The 22,593-nt window shown below is 33.1% G+C and overlaps 2 protein-coding genes and 1 non-coding gene across 4 annotated transcripts; 2 read left to right on the top strand and 1 right to left on the bottom strand.

The window, feature by feature from the left end:
* The first annotated feature begins 7,824 nt into the window (after positions 1 to 7,824).
* On the top strand, positions 7,825 to 14,540 carry LOC111312401 (putative pectin methyltransferase QUA2). Of its 2 annotated transcripts, none has more exons than XM_022912614.2 (9): positions 7,825 to 7,943; positions 9,271 to 9,989; positions 10,109 to 10,241; positions 10,614 to 10,854; positions 11,327 to 11,552; positions 11,693 to 11,868; positions 12,000 to 12,303; positions 12,923 to 13,061; positions 13,876 to 14,431. In XM_022912614.2, the coding sequence occupies exons 2-9, from the start codon at positions 9,280 to 9,282 to the stop codon at positions 14,032 to 14,034; spliced, it is 2,088 nt and encodes a 695-aa protein (XP_022768349.2). In that variant the 5' UTR covers positions 7,825 to 7,943; positions 9,271 to 9,279; the 3' UTR covers positions 14,035 to 14,431. The 2 variants fall into 2 exon arrangements, with proteins under 2 accessions (XP_022768349.2, XP_022768348.2); XM_022912613.2 differs by lacking the exon at positions 7,825 to 7,943 and adding an exon at positions 8,203 to 8,580 and having other exon boundaries at positions 13,876 to 14,540.
* Positions 14,541 to 15,252: 712 nt separating this feature from the next.
* Positions 15,253 to 15,345, top strand: TRNAY-GUA (transfer RNA tyrosine (anticodon GUA)). The gene is made up of 2 exons: positions 15,253 to 15,289; positions 15,310 to 15,345. It is a non-coding gene; the product is annotated as a tRNA-Tyr (tRNA).
* Positions 15,346 to 17,572: 2,227 nt separating this feature from the next.
* On the bottom strand, positions 17,573 to 21,197 carry LOC111312400 (uncharacterized). The gene is made up of 5 exons (XM_022912612.2): positions 20,921 to 21,197; positions 20,070 to 20,490; positions 18,650 to 19,982; positions 18,415 to 18,561; positions 17,573 to 18,290 (listed from the first exon to the last, which is right to left on the bottom strand). Exons 2-5 carry the CDS (start codon positions 20,121 to 20,123, stop codon positions 17,812 to 17,814), a joined length of 2,013 nt encoding a protein of 670 aa, XP_022768347.2. The 5' UTR covers positions 20,124 to 20,490; positions 20,921 to 21,197; the 3' UTR covers positions 17,573 to 17,811.
* Between the last annotated feature and the right edge of the window lie 1,396 nt (positions 21,198 to 22,593).

Raw genomic sequence — 22,593 nt, 5'->3', positions numbered from 1 at the left:
GATTATTTTAAAGTTGAATCGGATTAAACTTTATAAAGATGATAAATTCTTTTAGCATTTATTTTTTCATTTACAAGATACGAAATCGAAATTTTATTTTAAAAAATTAAATTTTTTGTCATTCAAACCAATAAATGTTTGGGAATATATAGAAATTTATTATAATTGTACTCATGACACGAAAACGGGAAAGAAAAGACCAAGCATATGGATTCAACATTGCTCGCAATGGGCACAAAGCATGTGACTTTTTGCCACCGACGCACACAATTTTTTCACTAATGGCTGCTCCTTCTTCAATGATATAGGCTTACAATTTGGATATCACAAGTCTCAAATGCTCGAGTATATCCACTGTCGGCGTATAAATACAAAATTTTGGAATTATAAGATAGTATTTTGATATTTTCTTCTTTTATTCCTTTTCTCTAATTTTCAGTTCAGATAATGAATAAAAGCTGGCAACTGAAGAGTAGGCAACGTCAGGTGTTGAAGTAGTAGGGGCGTGACAGTGCATTATTGGACTCGGTTGCAATTTAAATTGCGGAGGTTCTCCTTTGGTGGTAAAATTTATCCTAGTCCCTTTCATTTGATGTAAGCTATTGTACTTGTGTATCTTTTTTTTTTTAAACAAATATACATATTTCTTTTTCATTTGTTTCAAGAGTTTACGTTTCTTTTCATCAAGTACAAAATTGTTTGGACCTGTCCGATTTAGTCCTAGCTACGAACATATATAATGTCAGTATCACATAGCTGAAAGAAAGTAATTCTTCATTCAATGTGATTAACTATCACTACTTAAAAAAAAATTGTAAAAGGAGTTCAATAAGGAAGAATGTGCTGGTGAACAGTTTTTAAGTAAATCAAGTAAACGGTCAGATTTAGATTGATGGAATTAAAGAATGTTACATTTAATCTGGTCAGCAGGAATTTACGTGAGAGACGAGATTTATATAAAGAAAGTTTTGTTTTGTAATTCTTGTGCAATTAGCATTCGTTGTATCAGCATAGTTAATTTGTAGCAGTGTTTACTGCTACTTGAACAATAAATTAAAATTTATCAAAAATAACTTTTGGCTTTTTTCTCTATTTTGCACAATAAAATTGATTTTTTTTCTCTCTTTGGTGTTCTTTCGGATCCTTCAGTAAATGAATTAATTGTTATTTTTATATAAGAGGTCATTTAAAAATTTAAAAATATAAATAAGTATTGAAATTTAAAATTTAAATTTATAAAAAACTATTTTTTAAAATTAATTATATAAATAAAATAAATTAAATATCATTTAATTAATTCAGACAAAACCCAAAAATGATTAAAAAGAGAATTTAGTGCCAGGTGTTAATATTACTTTGATGAAGGGCAAAATGCAATGCAAGGGGGTAGCTGCCTGTCCAATGCTGTAAAGGAAGACAAAGTTTCAGTCTCAAATAAAGTCTCATTAGTGGAGAGCATTATTATTATATTAATTATAATAATAATTAAACCAATAAATAAAATTAAAACTTGATTTGATATGTCCCTAAAAACGTGTCAACATCATTTTTTTATTCTCAATTAACTAAAAAACGTATAAAGAAAAATCAGCCCTTTGATTATTTATTATTACACTTTATTAGATTTATAGTTGTGAAGGCTTTGAATTTGCGTCCGTAGATCTGGAAAAATTTGTTGGCAAGTACAGGGAACATGGACCACGGTGGTCCTGATTTCATCTGATTATTTAATCGACGCATACTAATCTCAATTATTTTAGGCTGTAATTACGGGGAAAAAAAATTGAGGTTTTAGGGTCAAAGGTCAAAGCTAATGGTTTTGGGATTCAATGTGAGAAGGATCACCGACGTCGTTTCCATGAGAATCGTGTTTGACTTGGCTGTGACGTTTTTGAAGATCAGCCAACCTTTTAGATCTATCCACAAGTGGTGAATGTGTATTTTATTGTGGTAATAGTAAATTAATGAAGGAACAATTGAAGTCAAAGGAAGGATGAAATGCACTCAGGAAACGTATGGTGGAATGTGTTATAGTCTTTGAAATTGACGATTTGTGTACCAATATAGTATACGCACTTGCTTTAATTAGATTACCGTAATTTAGTTGTACACATATTATTGTATATAGATAGCAAATAGTGCGTGTGACCTATGTTGACAGATTGTTGGTTTTTTTTTTTTTTTTTTGTAAATTACAAGTATAAGTTATAAATATAATTAAATTAATTAATTAAATAAAATTTAATTAGATAAACTTAACATAAAATTAAATCAAACCAACACACAATAATACTAAAATTTAAAACCTCTTCTTTACTATTAAGTCAAAGTTTTATTGGTCATGTTGATAGATTGTTAAACATATGAGTTGGGGATTAATTTAAATGGTTTATTTATTTTTCTTAAAAGATGAATTTTCATAAGAATGGGGTTTGATTTTTAATTTTTAAAACATATCTCTTCTTCTGTCTCCTAGTAGATTTGTTTTAAAATTGAGTTGTTTGTTTAGTTTGATGGATCCAATTCAAATTGTGCCAAGTTTTAAATAAGAAATTTCAATCTCAATATTAATTTGGTTAGGTTTGAGATATTAAAATATTAATAAATTTATTTTTATTTATATTTATATTTAAAATATATTAAAATAATATCATTTTTAATATATTTTTTTTAAACAAAAGGCCTTTAAGGCCTGATCAGCCAAACGGAGCTTTGGGCAAACAATTAGTTTATTCAGGTTTGGCTTGATCTGAATTGACTTGTGGACAAATTTATTCTTTCGATTTTGACTTTTCTATATTAAAAATGAATTCTAAATAGAAATTCACGCATTTAATTTTAAAATAATTATCATTAAATTGTAAAGTAATATAAGAAAAATTATTAAATTTTAATTAAAATTAAATTGATTGAATTGGAACATTTTTTTTATTCGAAAGAGCAGTAAAATGCTTAAAATAATACAGGCCTTCACCCTTGTTACTTTAACAAGATCATCATGTAATAAACCAATTAAAGCATTCGAACAATTTCTATTAATTTATTATTAATTAAAATTTCGTGACTGTAATTAAGTTATGTCAAAATTTCATGAAATTGATTTTTTAAAATTAAATATAATAATAAGATATGAGGTAATGAAAAAAAAAAAAAAAGAAATATCGACCATTGAAGAATTAATTAAATTGTAAAACATTTCAGTAATGAAAATGACATTACTATTTGAACGGTAATACTTCCTTTTGTTATATAAAAAAAAGAGACAGAGAGTAATTCGGAATATTAAAAAGAGTAAGTAACAGGGAGGACGATGAAACAAGAGAATACAAAGATATTCAAACAGAAAGTTTTCCCCATAGAAATTAACAAAAAGAAAATGCGGGCAGAGAAGCAAAGCAAACCCCACCATGGCAGCTTTTACAAGCAAAATCCGAATATCATGCAATCGGAAATTCCATTAAATGATCACACCGTAAGGTAGAAATTTTTGGTACCAAGGTAATTAAGTCTGAATTCTGAAAGCACGCTTAGGTTTTTCTTTTTCTTATTTATTTATTAATTTTATTTATTGTTTAATTTTAAATTTGCAAGTGGACCTTTAATTATGAGATCACAATTAAGAGATGTAGGGCATCTCGGGCTGAGACTCAAGACTCTTTATTTTATTTTATTTTTATTTTTATTTTGGGGGAAATATATTAATTCTAATGCAACTTTTTGAGTAGATAATATATGTAATTATCACACCAAAAAAAAATGTATTTACTACTAAATTACATGCTTAAAATTAATTTAAAATTTGTTAATTTTTCTTATGTAAAAAGTTATAAAACACCAACAAAAATATGTATTTACTATTAAATTACATGCTTAAAATTAATTTAAAATTTGTTAATTTTTCTTATGTAAAAAGTTATAAGTATTTGTATTTAAACATTGATTTTATGATTGGTACATGATTTCTCTGTTCAAAAAATAAGATTTGAAGAACTAAAAAAATTATTAGTTTGATCTGTTGATGCAATATTAGTTGGTATACCCAATTCTTAATTAATAAAAAAACTTATTAATTCAAGCTTCAATATCCCAAAAGTATAAGCTTGATCATTGTTTAAAAAAATATTAACCTCAAATATAGTACAACTATCATTGACATTAATGTTATTGACTTGTCTTACTTTTCTTCAAGGGCAAGTATGTAAGGTTGTCATTAACCTGTGAAACAAACACAAAGTTCTTCCAATGTCTCTAAGAATAAGTGGCTGAGATCCTGGGACTCATGATGTAACCATCCAAAGAAAAAAGAAAACAAAAAAGGCTGAGGCCAAGATCATCATGGGACTCGAAAATGAGGATGGAACGCCATCCATGCACGTATTTTTTTCACTGAAATTGGCTAAGATTGTGTTAACCTTGAAGAACAAGTTTTTGGTGGCGGGACACCACAGTACTGGTGATGCTTCATTTTCAGGTTGACATTATTAATTTGTTACTACAGTTCATCAAAATGAGGAAAAAACAAAACAAAAGACAATCCAATAAACTAGCAGTTCTATCTGATAATGTTTTCAATATTCGACGCCCACATTTTTTAAAAACAGCAGCCATGTGATAACGTAAGTTTGATTTGATGTCGGATAAAAACATATCAACCTCTAATTATTTCTCAAGTTGATTTGAGCGATGTGATAAGATATTATCCTTAATTTTAAGATGAGATAAGTGGGTTAATGTTTTTATTTTGTTATTGTAAAAAAATAATAAAATAAATCATTAATAAAGTTTTTGAGAAATTATTTCATTTATGGTGAAGTTTTTAATTTTTTCAAATAATTTTTTTTTTTATATATTAGCATCCAACAAAATATTAAAAAAAAATTTTGGTGTTCTTTTTCTTTAGTAATCTTTCACGATTCTAAAGCAAAAAACCATGACAAAGAAGGAAGCTCTGATTCTTTTTTTGTGTATATACGTAGGACATTTTTGTTTTCGAATCAAAGAAAAAAAAAAAAAAAGGACGTGTGAGAAAGAATACAAGGGAATTACGAGCAGTCCAAATACGTATTAAAGTCATGGATTGGAACCTCTTTATTTGAAACTTCCTGCTTACAAACAAAACCAAAAGTTTGCATCTTTTGTAAATTTAGATGATGAAGTGGTTTTCCCTTCTCTAACCAAAAAAACTTAATCGTTGACTCTTGGAAACTTATTTGGGTTAGTTTTATAAGTTAATTTTATTTTAAATCAAATATTTTATATAATATAAATATATGAATTATTAATATATTACATAAATATAAATATAAAAATTATCATATCTAAAATTAATATATCTAACAAATAGAACCTTTAATTTTCATTTGAGCTCTGCTTTTTTCAAATTGAAGGAGAGGGTAATTGTATTTTCTGCCAAATTTTATGAGGTTTTTTATATTTTTTCCAATAGGTTAAATTTTTTTTTAAAAAGTTATAATTTGGGAAAAATGAAAATATGTAATCCGTTAAATGTAGGGCCGAAAATGACAAGTTTTACTGCTACGTCTCCAAAACCAGGGGCACAGACAAAGTAACTCGCACTAATCCAAACAGGTACGAACAAAATAAATCCTTGTGACAAATTCACCTGACTTTCTTTTCTTCAACTCGTTTTTTAATGGATAGTTGGAGAAAATGAACCCCGTGAATCTTTTCCGAATTCCAAATTCCGTGTCTACGCCATTACCGCACTACCAAACAAAAACAAACAACTCACAAATCTATTAAAAAAAAAAACGATAATAAATAAAATAAACAATAGCTAAGATCCTCTGCATCGGATGTAATATTAACCGGGGCCTTCCTAACTGACACGTCATTATTTTATCTTACCGACAGAGGAGCGCGGCAGACCGGGCCCCACAGTTTTCATGTGACTCCTACAACTATACATTCTCCAAAGTTCCAGGTTATATCTAAGTAGTACTAAGCCATATGAATTTTGGTCTTTTAATATTCACATTTCACACTCATTTTTGTTGAACCAACTTTCAAGAACTGAACTTGATCCAATGCATCTCTTCTTCACCAATCACATTATCCACTGTGAGTATATAACAATATAATAAAAAATGAACATTATTTCTTTAGAATAAGACATCAAGTAAGTGATAATAAAATTTTGCTAACTCTATTCTAAAAATATTTTATATATAAAAAAATACAATTTAAGAATAAATAAAATTACAAATGTAACAAGATTTAAATTTGATAACTACTGAATATCAATGGAATTATGATAATAATTACTCCTTGAAGCTTATCCTTTGATTGCATTCTTCAATCCTCGGTGAATAAAATTTGGAAGAAAACAGTATTGTTTCTCCAAAAGATCATCCTTTTCTGCCTTCCCTGTCTGTCTATTAAAGAGGGGCTCACACGATTTCCTTTATTTTCTTTTTCTTTTATTTTGTTTACAATAAATCATTTACCTTAAACAAGACAACTTGAAATAATCAGTGACGGCTGTTGCGGGTGTCTTTCTGCAATTTGAAAACTTGTCTAAAGGCAAAGACATATTTGTGTAAGAGGAGCAGCTGATACTAGCCCCCGGATATGACTACCCTCGGTGATTACCGGTTTTCAAAATCTAACATTTTCTGGCCTTTTGAAAACCACCCAAAGTCCAAAGGTAAAAAAATAAAAATGAATAATTTCAGCAACAGCACCTATCTATCGTTGGACAGAAAAAGATTAAAAAAAAAAAAGCGTTCGAACTGCAGACAGAAAACAAATGTGATTCTTATAGCTAGATTGAGTTGTTTTTCCAAATAATTTTCTGATAGTTTGGATTTATACAAATCTTCTGGTTTCCTCCAATTTTGAAATTTTTTGAAACTGAGGTGAAGTAATGAAATTAATTTTGAATTGAGTTGGGAAAACACCCCTTAAATGATGGAAAGTTTGGTTGGGTTGAGTTCAATTTCATTCATGTCTATTTTTCTACTATCCGGTGTGTTTGTTTGACAATAAATGAAGCTGTGTGAAAATTTTTTTTTTAAATTATGAAAAATATAAATAATGAGGGGTTGCCATTGTCCAACCCAGACGGATTCGTTCTTTTAAACAAGGTATTCATATCTCAAATTTTGAAAAAAATTTAAAAATGGAAAATAAAATCAGTTTATGATAAAATCAATAAATTTATTAATTATATATTTTAAATAAACACCTTTTACAAATTTTAAATCCGCCATTTGTCCAACATTTGCTTCAAAAGTCAAATATGATGTTATAACAAACTAAAAAAAAAGTCTTAGAAATTTAGGTTTACACAGTCGTCTTAATCGTCGTCTGCTCAGATCTACGGACATACCTAAGTTCATAAGTCTGCTGTCGGTTTTATAACAGCTTTGGATCCAAAATTCCCATTATTTACACATAAATAATGTTTGAAGAGCATACCTACACGCGAAATAACAATTTTAAGCGAATCGTTTACATCCATATGTTTAAAAATTACTAGTATCAATAAATTTTGATCTTAATCTCATAAATCTCATCCCGTTCTTTTTACTTACCAAATGTTCCTTAGATTAAATATGTTTTCATTTACATCATTTCAGCGTTAATTACACATCATGCCTAATGTTTCGCTATAAATAGTAATAAATTTATTGCTAAACATTATATCATCTAACAAAAATATAAAATTTTTAATTTCAATAATTAATATTCAGTTTTAATAATTTTATATAAAAAATGCATAATAAATTTACTATATTTATAAAAAAAAACCATATCTCAGGTTTTTTTAAGTGAGTTTCTCAGTTTTTTTTTTTTTTTTTAAGTTGAAAGAGGTTTTTGGACTTCTTTAATACATTTTTTTTAAATTGTTATAAATAGATTTATCAAGGAAGAGAGAAGAATCAGGGACCGATTTTTCCTACTGGTTTTGAAATTTTCAGGTGATTAATGAAACGAGTTTTACTGCAAAATAGTCGGGCGAGACTCTCTTTCGTTGGGAATTTTATTCATTATGTTTTTTTCTTCCCATTCGACCACTCTATGTATCTAACATTTTCTCTCTCCTGAAGTAATAAATAATTTAAATAATGTGATTTGATTTTTGATTAATACAGTAGTAAAATAAAATAATTGAAATTTACAGTTCGGCTCGAACTGCTTTAGCGCGTTTATTAGTAGAGAACAAAACTGTCCGAAGATAAAAGATTGGTGAAGAGTTCAAAAATTTTTTTAAAAAAAAATGGTCTATCTTCGTTTACTAATAGCTTTGCATGTATTTAATTCATACAATCTCTTTGTTTTTTTTCCTCTTTGAATGATTATTACGATTATGTAAAAAGAGATTAGATTTTTCAGCTTTTCACGAGCTCTGTCGTGATTGGATCGATACAAAAACCACCTACACTTACAGTGTCAAAGGGAGCTCGCAATAAAGAAGACAACAAAAGCACAAAAGAGTCTTCTGTAGTTTAAAAAAAAGGAAAATTTCTTCTTAAATTCCCATTTGATGAAATTTCATTGATTTTAAGGCTGGTTTTGCGCTATCTTTCCATTTCCAGCTCTGCTACTACGAACAAGGTACTGTTTTTTTTTTTTTTTTTCTTGTGTGTGTTTTCAAACTGTTTTTAAATTTTTTAGATTTGATATCATTTCGATTTCCAATGATTGATCCAAATGGGTTTTTCTCATTTTAATCTGGATTTTCATTAAGTTTTAGTATTGGGTGGCAAAGAGAAGTGAATTTTAGTGGAAAAGAAGTAATTTTCAATGGAAATGAGCTTACCCTTGATTACTTTCAGGTGGCGGAACTCACTCAAAGTTTTTTGTATGGAAACGTATCTACTTTACTTTCCTTTATTTCCTTCCAATCTTAAATTTCCCTTTTTTTTTTTTTTCCCTCTTGTTGTTTCAGTCTTAGAATCGTTCAAAAGAGCCACTTCCTATTCTTCTTCCTTTCACTGTTTTAGATTTGCTTTTCTAAGAGGTTCACTTTCAGCAGGGTTTATGGATCTAATATCTTAAAAATGGGAAAGGATCTCATTTTGATCTTATTTTAGTGCAGAGTTTCTTTGCTTAAATTAAGCCATTTCAGGGTTTTCCTGATTAAAATGTAACATATTTGAGGGAAATATTACTGGGTTAGCTTCCCTAAGAGAGTGATTTTAGTGGGATTTTTTTTTTTTTTTGGGTTTCTACTTTAACAACTTCACTGAGTTGTTTCTTGAAAGTTTGCCTTTTTTTTCCCTGGCTAACTATTGGGCATTTCAGGTTAGAAAAATGTCCCGGCCTTTGCATCGAGGTATATCTGGAATACGGATCTCTGGCAACAACAATGATTTTTGGGACTCCCAAGCGAAAGATAAAACAGAAAAGGAAGATTTGGATAGAAATCGTTCTTCTGATCAGAGCTATTTATCCCCCAGGTTTCCTTTTCGGTTACTTTTTCCGGATAATTCTCCTTCCAAATATGGTGTCACTGAGAATGGTTTTGCATCTGATCCCTTCAGTGTTGGGACTCCAAGAAGCCGGCATAAGTTAACAATGCTATTTTTGAAGTTAAGTTTAGTTGTGATAGTGATTCTTGCTCTCACTGGATCATTTTGGTGGACAGTCTCCATTTCAACATCGTCTAGAGGTCATATATTTCATGGTTATAGGCGACTTCAAGAACAGCTTGTTTCTGATTTGTGGGATATAGGTGAGCTTTCTCTGGGTCCTTCAAGGTTGAAAGAAATGGAATTCTGTCCTGAGGAGTCTGAGAATTATATTCCTTGCTTTAATATTTCGGATAATCTTGCTATGGGTTATTCTGACGGTCATGAGTATGATCGACTATGTGGACATGGATCAAGGCAAAGTTGTTTAGTTCTTCCACCTGTGAACTATAAAATTCCTCTTAGGTGGCCAACTGGCAGAGATGTTATTTGGGTTGCTAATGTTAAAATTACCGGTCAGGAGGTATTTTCCTCTGGCAGTTTAACCAAGAGGTGAGTGGACCTTGCTCTTGTCAGTCAACTTTCGAATCTAACTGCCTTCATCCTCCTCCCCTTCCCCATTTTTATCTTATAAAAGTGTTTTTTCAACTCCTTGCTTTATGCAATTGCAGGATGATGATGCTGGAGGAAGAGCAGATTTCTTTCCGTTCTGCATCACTAATGTTTGATGGTGTGGAAGACTATTCCCATCAGATAGCTGAAATGATTGGACTGAGAAATGAATCTAACTTTATACAAGCTGGGGTAAGCGGGAATTTTCCTTGGAACGTACATGTTGAGCTTGTACTGTTCTATTGTTTATGACTTTTTTTTTCTTTAGTCTATATAATTCTAATAAGGTTATATCTGTTTGGCTTCAAGGTCGGCATCCTTCTTAAAGTTATCATTTCTTACTTGACAGTATGAGCAAATTGTTAATGATACATTTAAATTTAATTGCCATATTTGGCAATTTTGGCAATATAGGCCTGAATTAGCTTAAGGCCTTCTTAATAGCTACAATCATCAAGACTGGACATTCACAGCACATCATTCAATTAGTTTCTTTTGTATTATCAATAAAAGTTAATGTTTCTACTCCCCCTGCCTGGTCTGAATTTAAAGCTACTGTTGCAGGTAAGAACCATCTTGGATATAGGATGTGGTTATGGTAGCTTTGGAGCACATCTCTTTTCCAAACAGCTCTTAACCATGTGCATTGCGAACTATGAGTCCTCGGGCAGTCAAGTTCAACTCACTCTCGAAAGGGGCCTTCCTGCAATGATTGGTTCTTTCAATTCAAAACAATTACCATATCCATCTCTTTCATTTGATCTGCTGCATTGTGCACGCTGCGGTATTGACTGGGATCAAAATGGTATCAGTTAACACTTTGAAAGTTTGCTAGTGTAGAATTTTCTGCTTCTTTCCCATCTTTTCATTCCCTCCCCCTACCCTTGTATTTATAATTTTTTATGTTAATAGAGTCAATTTGTGTGGGGATGTAGACATAGGGCTAGAATTTTTTTTTTTGTTAATGATTATTGGACAGAAAAAAATTTGTTAAATGTTCTGTATATGAAAGGACCTTTTTGATTGCTTTTTAATGCATTTATTGGCTGTTCACGCCTGCCAACCTCTCACGTATGGATGATTTAACAGAATACACGAATACCATGGTTAACTTCCTTTTTAGTGTTTAGAGTTCTACAATTTTTCCACTCCATCAACTCTTATATTTGCTAATTTTAATTTGTCATCGTGTGTTGACCCCTAAAAGTGCTTTATGTCAATATTTAAATGTTTTAACTGGTAATAATTAAACTTTTATGGTAAAATGTGTGTTACAGACGGTATTTTCTTGATTGAAGTTGATAGAGTTCTAAAACCCGGTGGATACTTTGTGTGGACTTCACCTCTTACTAATGTTCAGAGTTTTCTTCATAACAAAGAGAAGCAGAAAAGGTGGAACTTTGTTCGTGATTATGCAGAAAATCTTTGCTGGGAGTTAATGTCACAACAAGATGAAACTGTTGTGTGGAAAAAGACCAGTAAAAAAAGTTGTTACAACTCCCGGTGAGGCAATTTTCTTACTTGATTTACATTCATTTTCTTCAAAATGAGTATATTTTGACTCTATGAATCATGGAAATCTTTATTACTTGAGAGAAATAGGTTGTCCCCTGATTGTTATTTTTAATTATTTTTGTGTCCAGGAAGCCTGGTTCTGGTCCTTCTATCTGTAGCAAAGGACATGATGTTGAATCTCCGTATTATCGACCCCTTCAAAACTGTATAGGTGGAACACATAGCCGCCGATGGACTCCCATTGAGGAGCGGCCAACATGGCCTTCTAGGTCTAATTTGAACAAGAATGAACTAGCTCTATATGGTAATTTGGCTTTGGCATGCCTATGTTAGAAGTAACAATTCCATCATGATAAGCAAATAAGCAATGATGACAGAAATTTCTGAGTGCCACTCTGATTTATCTGTTTGGCAATCTTTTTGGTATTTTATCAGGTCTACACTTGGAAGAACTTAATGAGGATACTGCAAACTATAAAAAAGCTGTTCGTAATTATTGGTCTCTTCTGTCACCCCTAATATTCTCGGATCATCCAAAGAGACCTGGTGATGAGGATCCTTCTCCACCTTATAACATGCTGAGGAATGTGCTAGACATGAATGCTCGCTATGGTGGTTTAAATGCTGCATTACTGGAAGCAGGGAAGTCCGTCTGGGTCATGAATGTAGTCCCAACAAGTGGACCCAACTACCTTCCCTTGATTCTTGACAGGGGCTATGTTGGTGTATTGCATGATTGGTGATTCTCTTCTCTAGCTAAACCTTTTTTTTTTTCTGTGTTGTTTTAATATAATCCAATGGTGCCAAATAATGATTTTCAGCAACTTAGGCTTCATTTGGTTGGCAGTTTTTCTTTTTGCTATTTTTTTTTTTCAATAGAAAGTGAAAAGCAAAAAATATAAAATGAATTGAAAATAAGGGACAAATTGCAAAAAGCAAAAGTACCAATCAATCGAAGCCTTAATATACTTCATTAGCATGCTTTTCCCACAGAGTATAACAAAATTACATGCAGTGAATGAAGAAAGCATTTATTCTTTTAAATTGCATGCATCTGGCAACATTCATAAGACTTAAACTGAGCATTTATTCGTTTAAAATGTATGCATGTGGCAACATTCATAAGACTTAAACTGAAGCAAACTCTGCTATCTGTTTCTGTTAAAATTTTGATGCTTTTACTGAAACTTGAGTTTGAAGTTAGGACATCATATTACTTGATAAGGCTCACAGTTGATTAACCAAGCTTACTTATAAAGATGTGATGTGCTTGCTATAATGCTTTTTCGAGCAACATATACCTTTCCTTTTTTGTTTCATGTTTTATTTGTCTTATGATCCATCTGTATTGTTTTCAGGTGTGAAGCATTTCCAACATACCCTAGAACTTATGATATGGTGCATGTGGAAGGACTTCTGTCCCTGGAGACTAGTCAACATCGGAGGTGCACCATGCTTGATCAATTCACTGAGATAGACCGGTTGCTTCGTCCGGAGGTACTAAAACCAAGCTACCAATTATCAAATCAGGCCACCCTTTAGTTCCTTTACGATTACCTTCTACTGTTTGCTATTCCTGAAATGACATAATAATGGCCATAGGTGGATAAAATTTAAAGCTTAATGTGTTATTACATGCCAACACTTTTCTTGTCCTTAAGTAACTGACAAACAACATACAAACAAACATGGGAAAGGTGAAGAGAAGCAAGCACTTTTTCATTCAGTTGCACTCCCTAACTTTAGTTGATTTCAGAACTTTTGTTGCTACATGTGTGAGTTTTGATGTTACTTTTCACTTGTAGATTTGAACATCTGTAAGAACATTTGTATCTGTGACAATGGTTTTATAGCTGGTTGAAATTTTTATTGAAGTTAAGAGATCACAAGACCAGGGAAATGCTTCATCAATACGGCTTGAAATAGTATTGTATAAAGTCGTGTATCAAGGCCAAAATGTTCAGCAGCCTCATAGTACTTCTCTATTATGTTCTGGTCTTTAATAATTATGCTGCTAAGATTTTCTCAGGATTGTTAGGGATGCTTTCTGGTCTAATATTAATAAAAACTAGTTCTGGACAGATATTAGAAACATAAGTCATACAGTCGTACTATGCAAACAGTTTTGCATACAAGAGTATTATGCTAATCTTGTAAATCTTTCACATGATCAAAATGGTTTATTTAAGGAAATGCTTGATGTTGTGTCATCCAAAGAGTGTTACAGAGCATTAGACCTTTCATATGCTTCCAATGGTTTTGTTTGGTGCTGCTATGTTTTAATATGTGATACATTTGATTATTGGTGCAGGGTTGGGTAATAATCCATGACACAGCTCCTCTTATTGAATCAGCTAGAGCTCTAATATCGCGGTTGAAGTGGGATGCCAGAGTCATAGAAATTGAAAGTAACAGCGAGGAGAGACTCCTTATCTGTCAGAAACCTTTCTTTAAGAGACAAGCAAGCTAAGAACAATTTCTCGAGAAACCCAAGTTTAAGTCTTGGTATTCAAATTCATTTTGTGCATGTTAAGTAATCATCATAAAGCTCCCACATGGAAGGGGGATACCATATATTTTGGACACAAAGAAGAAAGAAGAAAGATATTAGAGTAAAACGAAAATGAATCTTGATGGGACCAACGACCACTCCTATGGAGCCGTAAGGCATACATAGGGTCTTGTAATTACTCAAAGGGAGCCACCATTGCAAGTGAGAAACATAGGATCAGATTTAAATTTTCATGTTATGTCTCATTATAACTATACAACCACATGATTATGATTGTGAAGATGATTTACAGAATAAGCAAGTCTTCTAACTGTGCAGTATAGAGAAAGAGAAAAATCCCTTGGCATTGCTTTTATGATGATTTTTTTTTTTCTTCCAAATCATTTATGTTCAATGAACACATTTTGGATAGTGTTATTGGTGAGAATTCAGAAGTCAACTGAATCTTTTTGTTTTTGGAGTCATGCTTATGCTTTGGTCACATGTAGTATCTGCATGCAGAGGTGTATGCAGAGGTGTGTTTATATGGAAAGTATACGGCAGATCATCAAAATGCTGAGGTTTATATGTTTCGGTGATGCTTTTCAAAGCAGCATTGAAGTTTACATTCAATGTCCTTTTATTAATCTTTGAAAGCATCATGCTGTTTCAATTTTACCCTTCGGTGGATGTAACAACCGGGTAAGCATGAACATAGCCCATATCCGAGCATTTGATATAGTGATAATTTGTTAGGTTGAATGTTTATTTATTTTTTACTCAAATAATTAAATTTAAATTCCCTCTCTCTTTAATAAAAAGAAGTCATTAATAAGCAACATATTGTCTTAGCCACAAAAGAGTTACATATTAACCCGTTGGTTTAACAGAAATGAATCAATAGACTTATGTGAGAAATAACCAACTGAACACAAGCCTAAAAGAGTCGCAAAAATTCTTTCTCAACCAAAGCCAAAGGTAACTCTAACGTTAACACATGCTTATGTTTTGAATATCACATCTGTATTTTTCATACAAGCTTTTCTTATCAATGGATTCTTTTTTTTGGCTACATATTATTAATAGATTCAATACCTATTAATTTTATCAAAACTTTAATACAGAAAAAGGTGGATGAAAAAAATTAATGATATTAATATACGCCTTATAAATCTAGAGGTCAAACATTTCAAATTGCCGACCTTAGCTCAGTTGGTAGAGCGGAGGACTGTAGTGGGTTAAAGCCCGTAAGCTATCCTTAGGTCGCTGGTTCGAATCCGGCAGGTCGGAAAGCTTTTTTTTTTTTTTGGTCAGATTCAACGTTCAAACCCATAATCAGGCCTATTATACACCACAATCCGAGAAACAACCGTTGGATTATTAAGTTACTATTTCTGTATTTGGCGATCAAATCCTTATTTAAACCGTCATGGCTTGGCGCTTAAGCCCTGACCTTAAATTCCCAGATTCACGCTCTTTTCTCCTTTCTCCTCAAAACCATAACCCCACAAGAAACACTAACCCGAACCCCACTCTCCCGACACCCGATCCGTCAGGCCCGACTCCAATATAGTCTCCCACTTCGAATGGTGCATTGTACATATGTAAGGTATCAAAGATTAATTATTTTGGGTATGCTGCACTGTTCTTTTTTGTTAGTAATATTGAGATCAAAATAACTTTGTGTTGCTTCCCTGGCATTGAATATAACAAAAGATGCACAGCAACTCCAAGCCCTAATCTTTTGAATTTTACAGTTCAAACGGTCATAATTAGTCATGATCATTGATCACATGAAAAGATGTGTCAGAAATCATGTTTTCTGTGGCAGTGTTAAAATTACCTAAGAGATTTTGTTTATGATCTAGTTGGAACGTGTGTAGTTTTTCTAATCATGGTTTTAACTTATGTCAGAATTCTAAACTTCCAAGCTTGAAAATTAGATTTCACATTTTAAGCTCCAACCTTTCTAGAACTATATAATAAAACATTGTGTGCTATTTATGAAGCTTAATTTCTTGCTTCATCTATAAACGATCTTTCTGGCTATGTTTTCTTTCCTTATGATGTTGTTCCCATGTCCCCAAATTTACTGTTTTTATGGTAAGAAGGATTCTATTAAGGGCCTCCGTTTGGCTGATAGGTTTTTGATCGGCTTAATTTTACTATCATGGAATTAAATTTTGTTAAGTGATTTAGGACCTTCTCAACCCCAAAAAGTTAGCTCAAGGGTGAGACGTTTTTTTCACACTTATAAAGTGACAACCAGCTCCTTCCACTGCCTACATTGGATAACATCAACAATCTCCCCTTCACAAATCTGAGAGAGGTTTTATACCCGGTCCATGAAGAGATATTGACAACCTAGCTTTGATAGAGTTCGGTGATCTTACGCCTTTTAAATCCCAGAAGTTTGGAAAAAAATTTTCCACATACTTATAAAATAATCACTGGCCGTTTCTCAATTGATGTGGGATAACCTTAATAAAACTATCCTACTATAAGCTAAGTCTTCAGGTCCTTGATTTAGACGCTAGAATCATGGAAAGTGAGGTTCCACTCCTGCATTTCTTCACATTGGAAAAGGATGTGCTAGTTCTTTCACGTTGATAGGTTGCATTGTGGGTGGTTGTGGTCTCTTCAAAACAATTCTCAGTGAGTGGTCTAGACTTTTTCTTTTTGAGTAACTCCATAATTTTGCAACTTGGCAGAAAACGTCATGGCCATTTGCCTGAAACTTACTGGCACTTATCCAGTTTCTTTGGTGTCGAAGTCTCTGAATGAAACATGCAGGTCTCACTTGAGTTGAGATTGGTGTTCCTCTCGTTTCCAACTGTCAAATCAAGGCTTCTATTCTGGATCATAACAAAGGATGAGTTTCAAGGTTGTTGTTGACAGCAGAATACAAAGTGAATGGAGTTATAGGTCTTTTTCAAGAATGAACCCTTCTGTTCTTTTCTACATATTGCTAATACTTCCATGCACTTACTAATATCTAATCGTAGTAGTACTCACTGCAGTTAATAAATTAATCAAACAGTTCTCTTTTCTTTTCTTTTCATTTCTTTTTCTTTTTGTTAGAGGGAGAAGAAAATGAAATGGAATGTGTAATATAACTCCTACCTTTTGGGGCTCTTCAACCAGTTGTCTTTTGTCTGTGCAAAGACAGTTTAAGTGACATAACTCTATATTCGAAATCAAACATTTTTATCTAAAAATCCATGAGTTCTTTTGCTAGTTTTATCTATTTGTCTGCTCAGCGACCATTTAGGAGACTTTATCTCCTAAATTACATTTATCCATTTCCTAGCCTTCAACTTCCTAAATGGGCACCTATTTCATATAAGTATATTTCTGGCTTTGATATGCATGTTTAATGGAGAATGGTATGCGTGGCGAGCTTGGCTGAGGACATGATAGATACCGTCTGAATTTTCATTGCTAAGAATCTTAATCTTGTCTGAGGTACTTACCATAGCTTTATCCGAAACATTTAACTGTTCCTGTCAAGTTGAGCTAGATAGAAATCAGAAGTTTATGCATTAACATTTGATTACACCACACAAACTCAAATCAAATTACCAAAAGCACAACTCCAACATGACAAGGGAGAATAGAAACATCTGCTTAGCAAGCAGTCTTTAGGGTCACAATGCAGAATAAAGGAACTAGAGAAAAAATCCCTTGAATTCTCCAGGTAAATGACTGGTAAAATATATAATGGGATGAAGAAGCATGTGCAGGTGACTTTACTGATCAGTGATGACGACTTCGGCTCTTTGATTTGTTCTTGTTCTTTTGCCCAATTACCACACTGCTCCTGTGCACACTGGAGGATGCTGATCCACCTTGGCTTGCTCTTTTCGCTGCTTTTCTTCGAGAGGTCCAGCTGCCACTCCCTAAGGCAGCTTTGGCAACACTATCAGTGAGCACTTCCCTTGCCCTTTGTGGTTTGATGGGTTCCTTGTTCAGGTATGTAAGCTTAGGGAGTAAGCTACAAACTGCTTTGCGCAGCTGCTCGTCACTAATGTTGCTCTGAACTGGATTTCCCAACAGATTCAATGCTTGCAATGAGTTGTAGTTGGCAACAAGCTGGCCCAGCGCCTTTGTTGTTGTTATCTTGTTGAAGCTAAGGTCTAAGACTGTTAACTTCAAGAGCCTGTGTAGCCCTTCGACATCACTTATCTTGTTCCCAGCAAGGTACAGTTCTTTGATCAATGTGCAGTTTGACAACCCTGGCATCATAAAAACCACAATGCACTTTTAGTATTACATGCAATTTATTCAAGGAGAATGTCTTCAGAAAATGCAGAAATTTTTTTGGATGAAAATTGGGAAACAGGTTCACAATTTAATTACCATGTCCAATCCGAGCAATGCGGTTATAACTGAGGTCAACTACTCGCAACCGAGTTAATTCTCTAAGTCCTTCAATTGTGTTGATCTTGTTTCTTGACAAGTTGAGTGTGTGAAGGCCCTTTGGCAGTGATCCTGGAGTAATATGGGCTGCCAAGAAAACAATAATCATAGTCATATATCTGAGTTCAAACTAATTACCATCTTAAATGAGAAGTAACTATTTTTGAGAGCATACCTATAAAGTTGTTTGACAAGTTGACAGACCGAAGGCTTGGGAAACCTGAGATCATTGGAATAGCTTTCAAACCTATTCCTGAAATGGGAGCAACAGTTGAGGAAGAATTGAGAGTCTGAATGACACTATTGACATGTAAAATCTCCTCAGATAGATTGATATCTGAATGGCGAGTCAAGTGGGCTGTGCTTATTGCTGGTGATTTACCAGTGTCTGGAGAAGGTGGAAAGGTTATGCTGTCTTCACCATTCACGTCATCAGCTGGCTGTGCAGTTTGGGTTTCAAGATCTCTCACCCACTCATCTACTCTTGTAAAGGATGACGATGGTGCATGGAAAGCAACCCATTGGTTCTGGGGCCATAAACTAGAAACTCCAGTATGAAAACCATTCCAGCTCTGGTTGTCATCGCAATTGCCTGTGAACTCTTTGTTCAAGGACTCTTCAGTAAATGATCCAGGTGATTGCGTCTTGTTCAGTTTCATTGCTTGATGTGGCACAATTGTATCTGAAGAGTAACCACCTTGCTGGTTCAAAGTAGCAGTGAGAGGAAGAGGCCATGGTTTTGTTGACCAATGGTTATGTAAGTTCCGGTGGCTCCAGAGGAACAATTTCCAGCATAACCTTCTGCTTCTGGAAGGCAGAACTTGACTGGAAGAATGTTTTTTCAACATCACTTTGTCAGCACTGCAACGAGTCATTACAGAAGCAGGGCTACCAGGATTAAAATCATCCCTTACTCTTGCAGATAACTCCTGCAATTCTTCAAAGGACTGAGACATGGAAGGAGGCAACTGATCGGCTACCTTTCTTAGCGCATCCCATGTCTCCAAATTAGAGCAAGAGCGTTTAAGCTTTGGTGAAGCCCAGAACCCAGCCCTCCTGATCCCCGGATCACTAATATGTCCACTTTGAATCATATCAACAACCTTTTCAACTTCTTTTTCTGCTTGGTACATAAACACTTCCTTTGCTTCAGTTTCAAATGAATCCGAAGAAGCCACCCTCTTGGTTCTGAAATCAAATTCTTCACCTGAATTGGCAACATGGGCTTGGAGATCAAAGTCAGAGAATTCTCTCTTAATCGAGGCATTCTCTTCATGCTCATCTTCCCCTTCATATGATATCTCTGCTGCTTCACATCCAGCAGGACTCTCATGGCTGATTACCTTGACATTGCAAAGAGAACCCTCCTGTAAAACAGGTACAGGGACAGTAAAGGTTGTAGATTTCAGTTCACCACTCTCAAAAGGCTGCACCGGTTGTTCAAGCTTAATTTGGAGGGTTCTAACCCCTTTCTTTTTTTCAATAGCTTTTGAAGATGCATCGCCCCCCTACAAATAAACAGATTGAAGAAGATGAAGCCGGAAATTATTAGATACAAAACAATTGAACTATTATGTAAATTAAAACCTTCTCACCTGATCTTTCTTCTTCTTTGCTGTCAATAAAGAGAAACAATTGAATTTTGCCATTTCACGAAGGTGAATGATTCCAATTCTCAATGAAGCCTGAATAGATGCACTGTTTTCCCCCTTTTACCTTCTTCCTCTCCTGAACTAAACCTATTGATGCTCACATCTCTAACCAATTCTTAATTAAGCTTTAACAGTGAAATTTGAGTTGCAAAGATCACATCGGAGAAGGATTGATCAAAAGTTAGCCATAATCAATAGGAAGGCACCAAACCAATGACTGTGTGCAATCGGAAGGTGAATGAACACCGGAAATGAAAGGGCCAATGCCTTCTCCGGCTTGAGAAGGTCTCACTAGTTTGTCGGCCAGAGTTGTATACCCAGCTTCTCTCCAGAAGCTTCACCTAACCCTTCTTCTAAACCTCTCCTGTTTATTCACAAGAACAGAGCAAACCAGTTAACAAAACTCCAAAGCTCCTTTATGGTAAAGTTATTTTTCACACTTTTTGGAGGGAACATGTCTGCCATATTATTAGATAATCCCAAAAACCCATTAAGGAAAAAGCTACAACTTTATTGTATATTTTCAAACAAACAAGGGAATCTCACAGAAGATGTTTTCCAACCTTCACAGCACATGCATTATACATCAACCCCAACACTCTCTCTCTCTCTCTCTCTCATAACAAATAATTTAAATCAAATTAACTCCATTGCAAAAAAATGAATTCAACACCCAAAAACGGGAACTTCTTTCAGATTCTCAACAAACACTTGGATCTTGAATGCAGAAAGTTTCTGGCACAGATATGTTAAAAGGAACATAAAAACAAAACAAATTAGAAGAAGAAACTAACCTGTTGAAGCTAAACTCAGCCAGGTTGTTGATCAAACAACTACCCCTTAAAACTTCTTTCTTCTTGAGCAACAAAAAAGTTTCCAAGCTTTAGATCTCTAAAAGGAGCAATAGATATTTGAGAGAAAGTTTGAGAGAAAGGTAGAGGTGGTGAAGGGTGATGTTAGATGTGGTGCAGGATGCAAATTGCAAGGAAGAGACTGGAAGTAGGTGGAGACTTAAAAAAGAGAGTAAAGCAGTAAGACGACATATGCCCATGAAACACGTTGTAATGGGTTATGGGATGGAAACCTCAAACTACCCTTTATAATGTAGTAAATAATAAATAAACAAAAGCAGAATAATTTCACATTATAGAAGAATTTCTACTGTGGGGTACAGAAATCCTTCATGCCACATGCTTCTGATTACCCTGTCCCCACTTTTTCTGTGATTGCAGGGGGCTTTTTGATTAAAACATCATCAAAATAACTCCACTGTTGGATTTGTTACTGGGATTTCGATGTGGTAAAAGAAAGTGGTGCTCCTCAGTCCTGACGAGGATAAGATCTTTTGGTTCTGGAAAATTAGAATTGATGAAGTTATAGCACTTATGTTGTCGTACAAGACGGCAGCAAGATTTTATGGGACTCTGGCCCATTTAGATAAATGATACGATTAATTTTGTAAGATTAAAAATAATTATAAATATAATATTAATTATAATGATGAAATTAAAATTAATGAAATATATTTTATATATTTGGATGTAAAAAATAATGACAGTCGTGAATGAAAATAAAAAATTATTATTAAAGATTTTATTCTAAAAGTATATTAATAAATTATTTTATATATTTATGTTATTTTTTACATTAAAAATCTTAAAATTTTATTCTCAATCAAAATATTAATAAATATTAATATTATTTACTACATTAAATTAATAAAATTATTTTAATATTTTTAAATAAAAATCAAAATGCAAAAACAAAAACAACATGACATTTTTAAGGCAAAAAAGAAAAAAGAAAAGAGAATGAATGGTAAAATTAAAAAAAAAAAAAAGTTATGAAAGACATAAAAGCTCAATGAACGTAATAAAAATATGATGATGCGATAGCCTCACTAAATCTCTTTAGCGGAATTCAAATAACATCACAGCACAGCTGAACTAAAAAAAAAAAAAAAGATTTTAAATCTCACCATGACGCCACTCCAATACAGTAATGGGATCCAATAAACCCTCTGTCTTCGCTGCGTTGGTTCGGTTATCGCTGCTTTTGGCTTTAGCAGCTTTCTTAGATTTCAACTACTAAACAAATCATGACACTTCGCCAAATAAAACACTACTTTATTCCAACATATTCAAAGCTTGGAAGAAGATTGGTTGGCCAACAATCAAATGGGAAATCATTTTGAACTCGGAAATTCATGTTCAATCTGATATTACTATCATCAACAAATTTTGATTTGGGTTTTCCAACAATCACACCTATATGTGTATTTTCCTTAAGCTAATTCATTAGGAACCCAAGGTTGAACCCTTGCCTTATCTTTAAGGATATCAATTTAATTCATTTTTTTATGGATTCTGATGATTTGATTTTTTAGAATGTATATATTCTTCTAAAATTGAATTTTGAATCAAATTATAAATTAATTTGGTTTGTTTCGATTTGGTATATATATAAA

This window comes from Durio zibethinus, chromosome 1 (genome assembly GCF_047325235.1).
Source record: "Durio zibethinus cultivar Kanyao isolate XHJ-2024 chromosome 1, ASM4732523v1, whole genome shotgun sequence".
Taxonomy (NCBI): Eukaryota; Viridiplantae; Streptophyta; class Magnoliopsida; order Malvales; family Malvaceae; genus Durio; species Durio zibethinus.
This window is presented reverse-complemented; position numbering and strand designations above follow the sequence as displayed.

What these genes read in the sequence shown, in the direction of transcription:
- LOC111312401 (XM_022912613.2), top strand. Translation starts at nt 9,280, where the DNA reads ATGTCCCGGCCTTTGCATCGAGGTATATCTGGAATACGGATCTCTGGC. An exon ending in CTAACTTTATACAAGCTGGG is followed by an intron (nt 10,242 to 10,613) that starts GTAAGCGGGAAT and finishes CTACTGTTGCAG; the next exon opens with GTAAGAACCATCTTGGATAT. An exon ending in GTTGGTGTATTGCATGATTG is followed by an intron (nt 12,304 to 12,922) that starts GTGATTCTCTTC and finishes TATTGTTTTCAG; the next exon opens with GTGTGAAGCATTTCCAACAT.
- LOC111312400 (XM_022912612.2), bottom strand. Translation starts at nt 20,123, where the DNA reads ATGGCAAAATTCAATTGTTTCTCTTTATTGACAGCAAAGAAGAAGAAA. An exon ending in CTTGTCAAACAACTTTATAG is followed by an intron (nt 18,562 to 18,649) that starts GTATGCTCTCAA and finishes TTTTCTTGGCAG; the next exon opens with CCCATATTACTCCAGGATCA. An exon ending in CATTGCTCGGATTGGACATG is followed by an intron (nt 18,291 to 18,414) that starts GTAATTAAATTG and finishes TTATGATGCCAG; the next exon opens with GGTTGTCAAACTGCACATTG.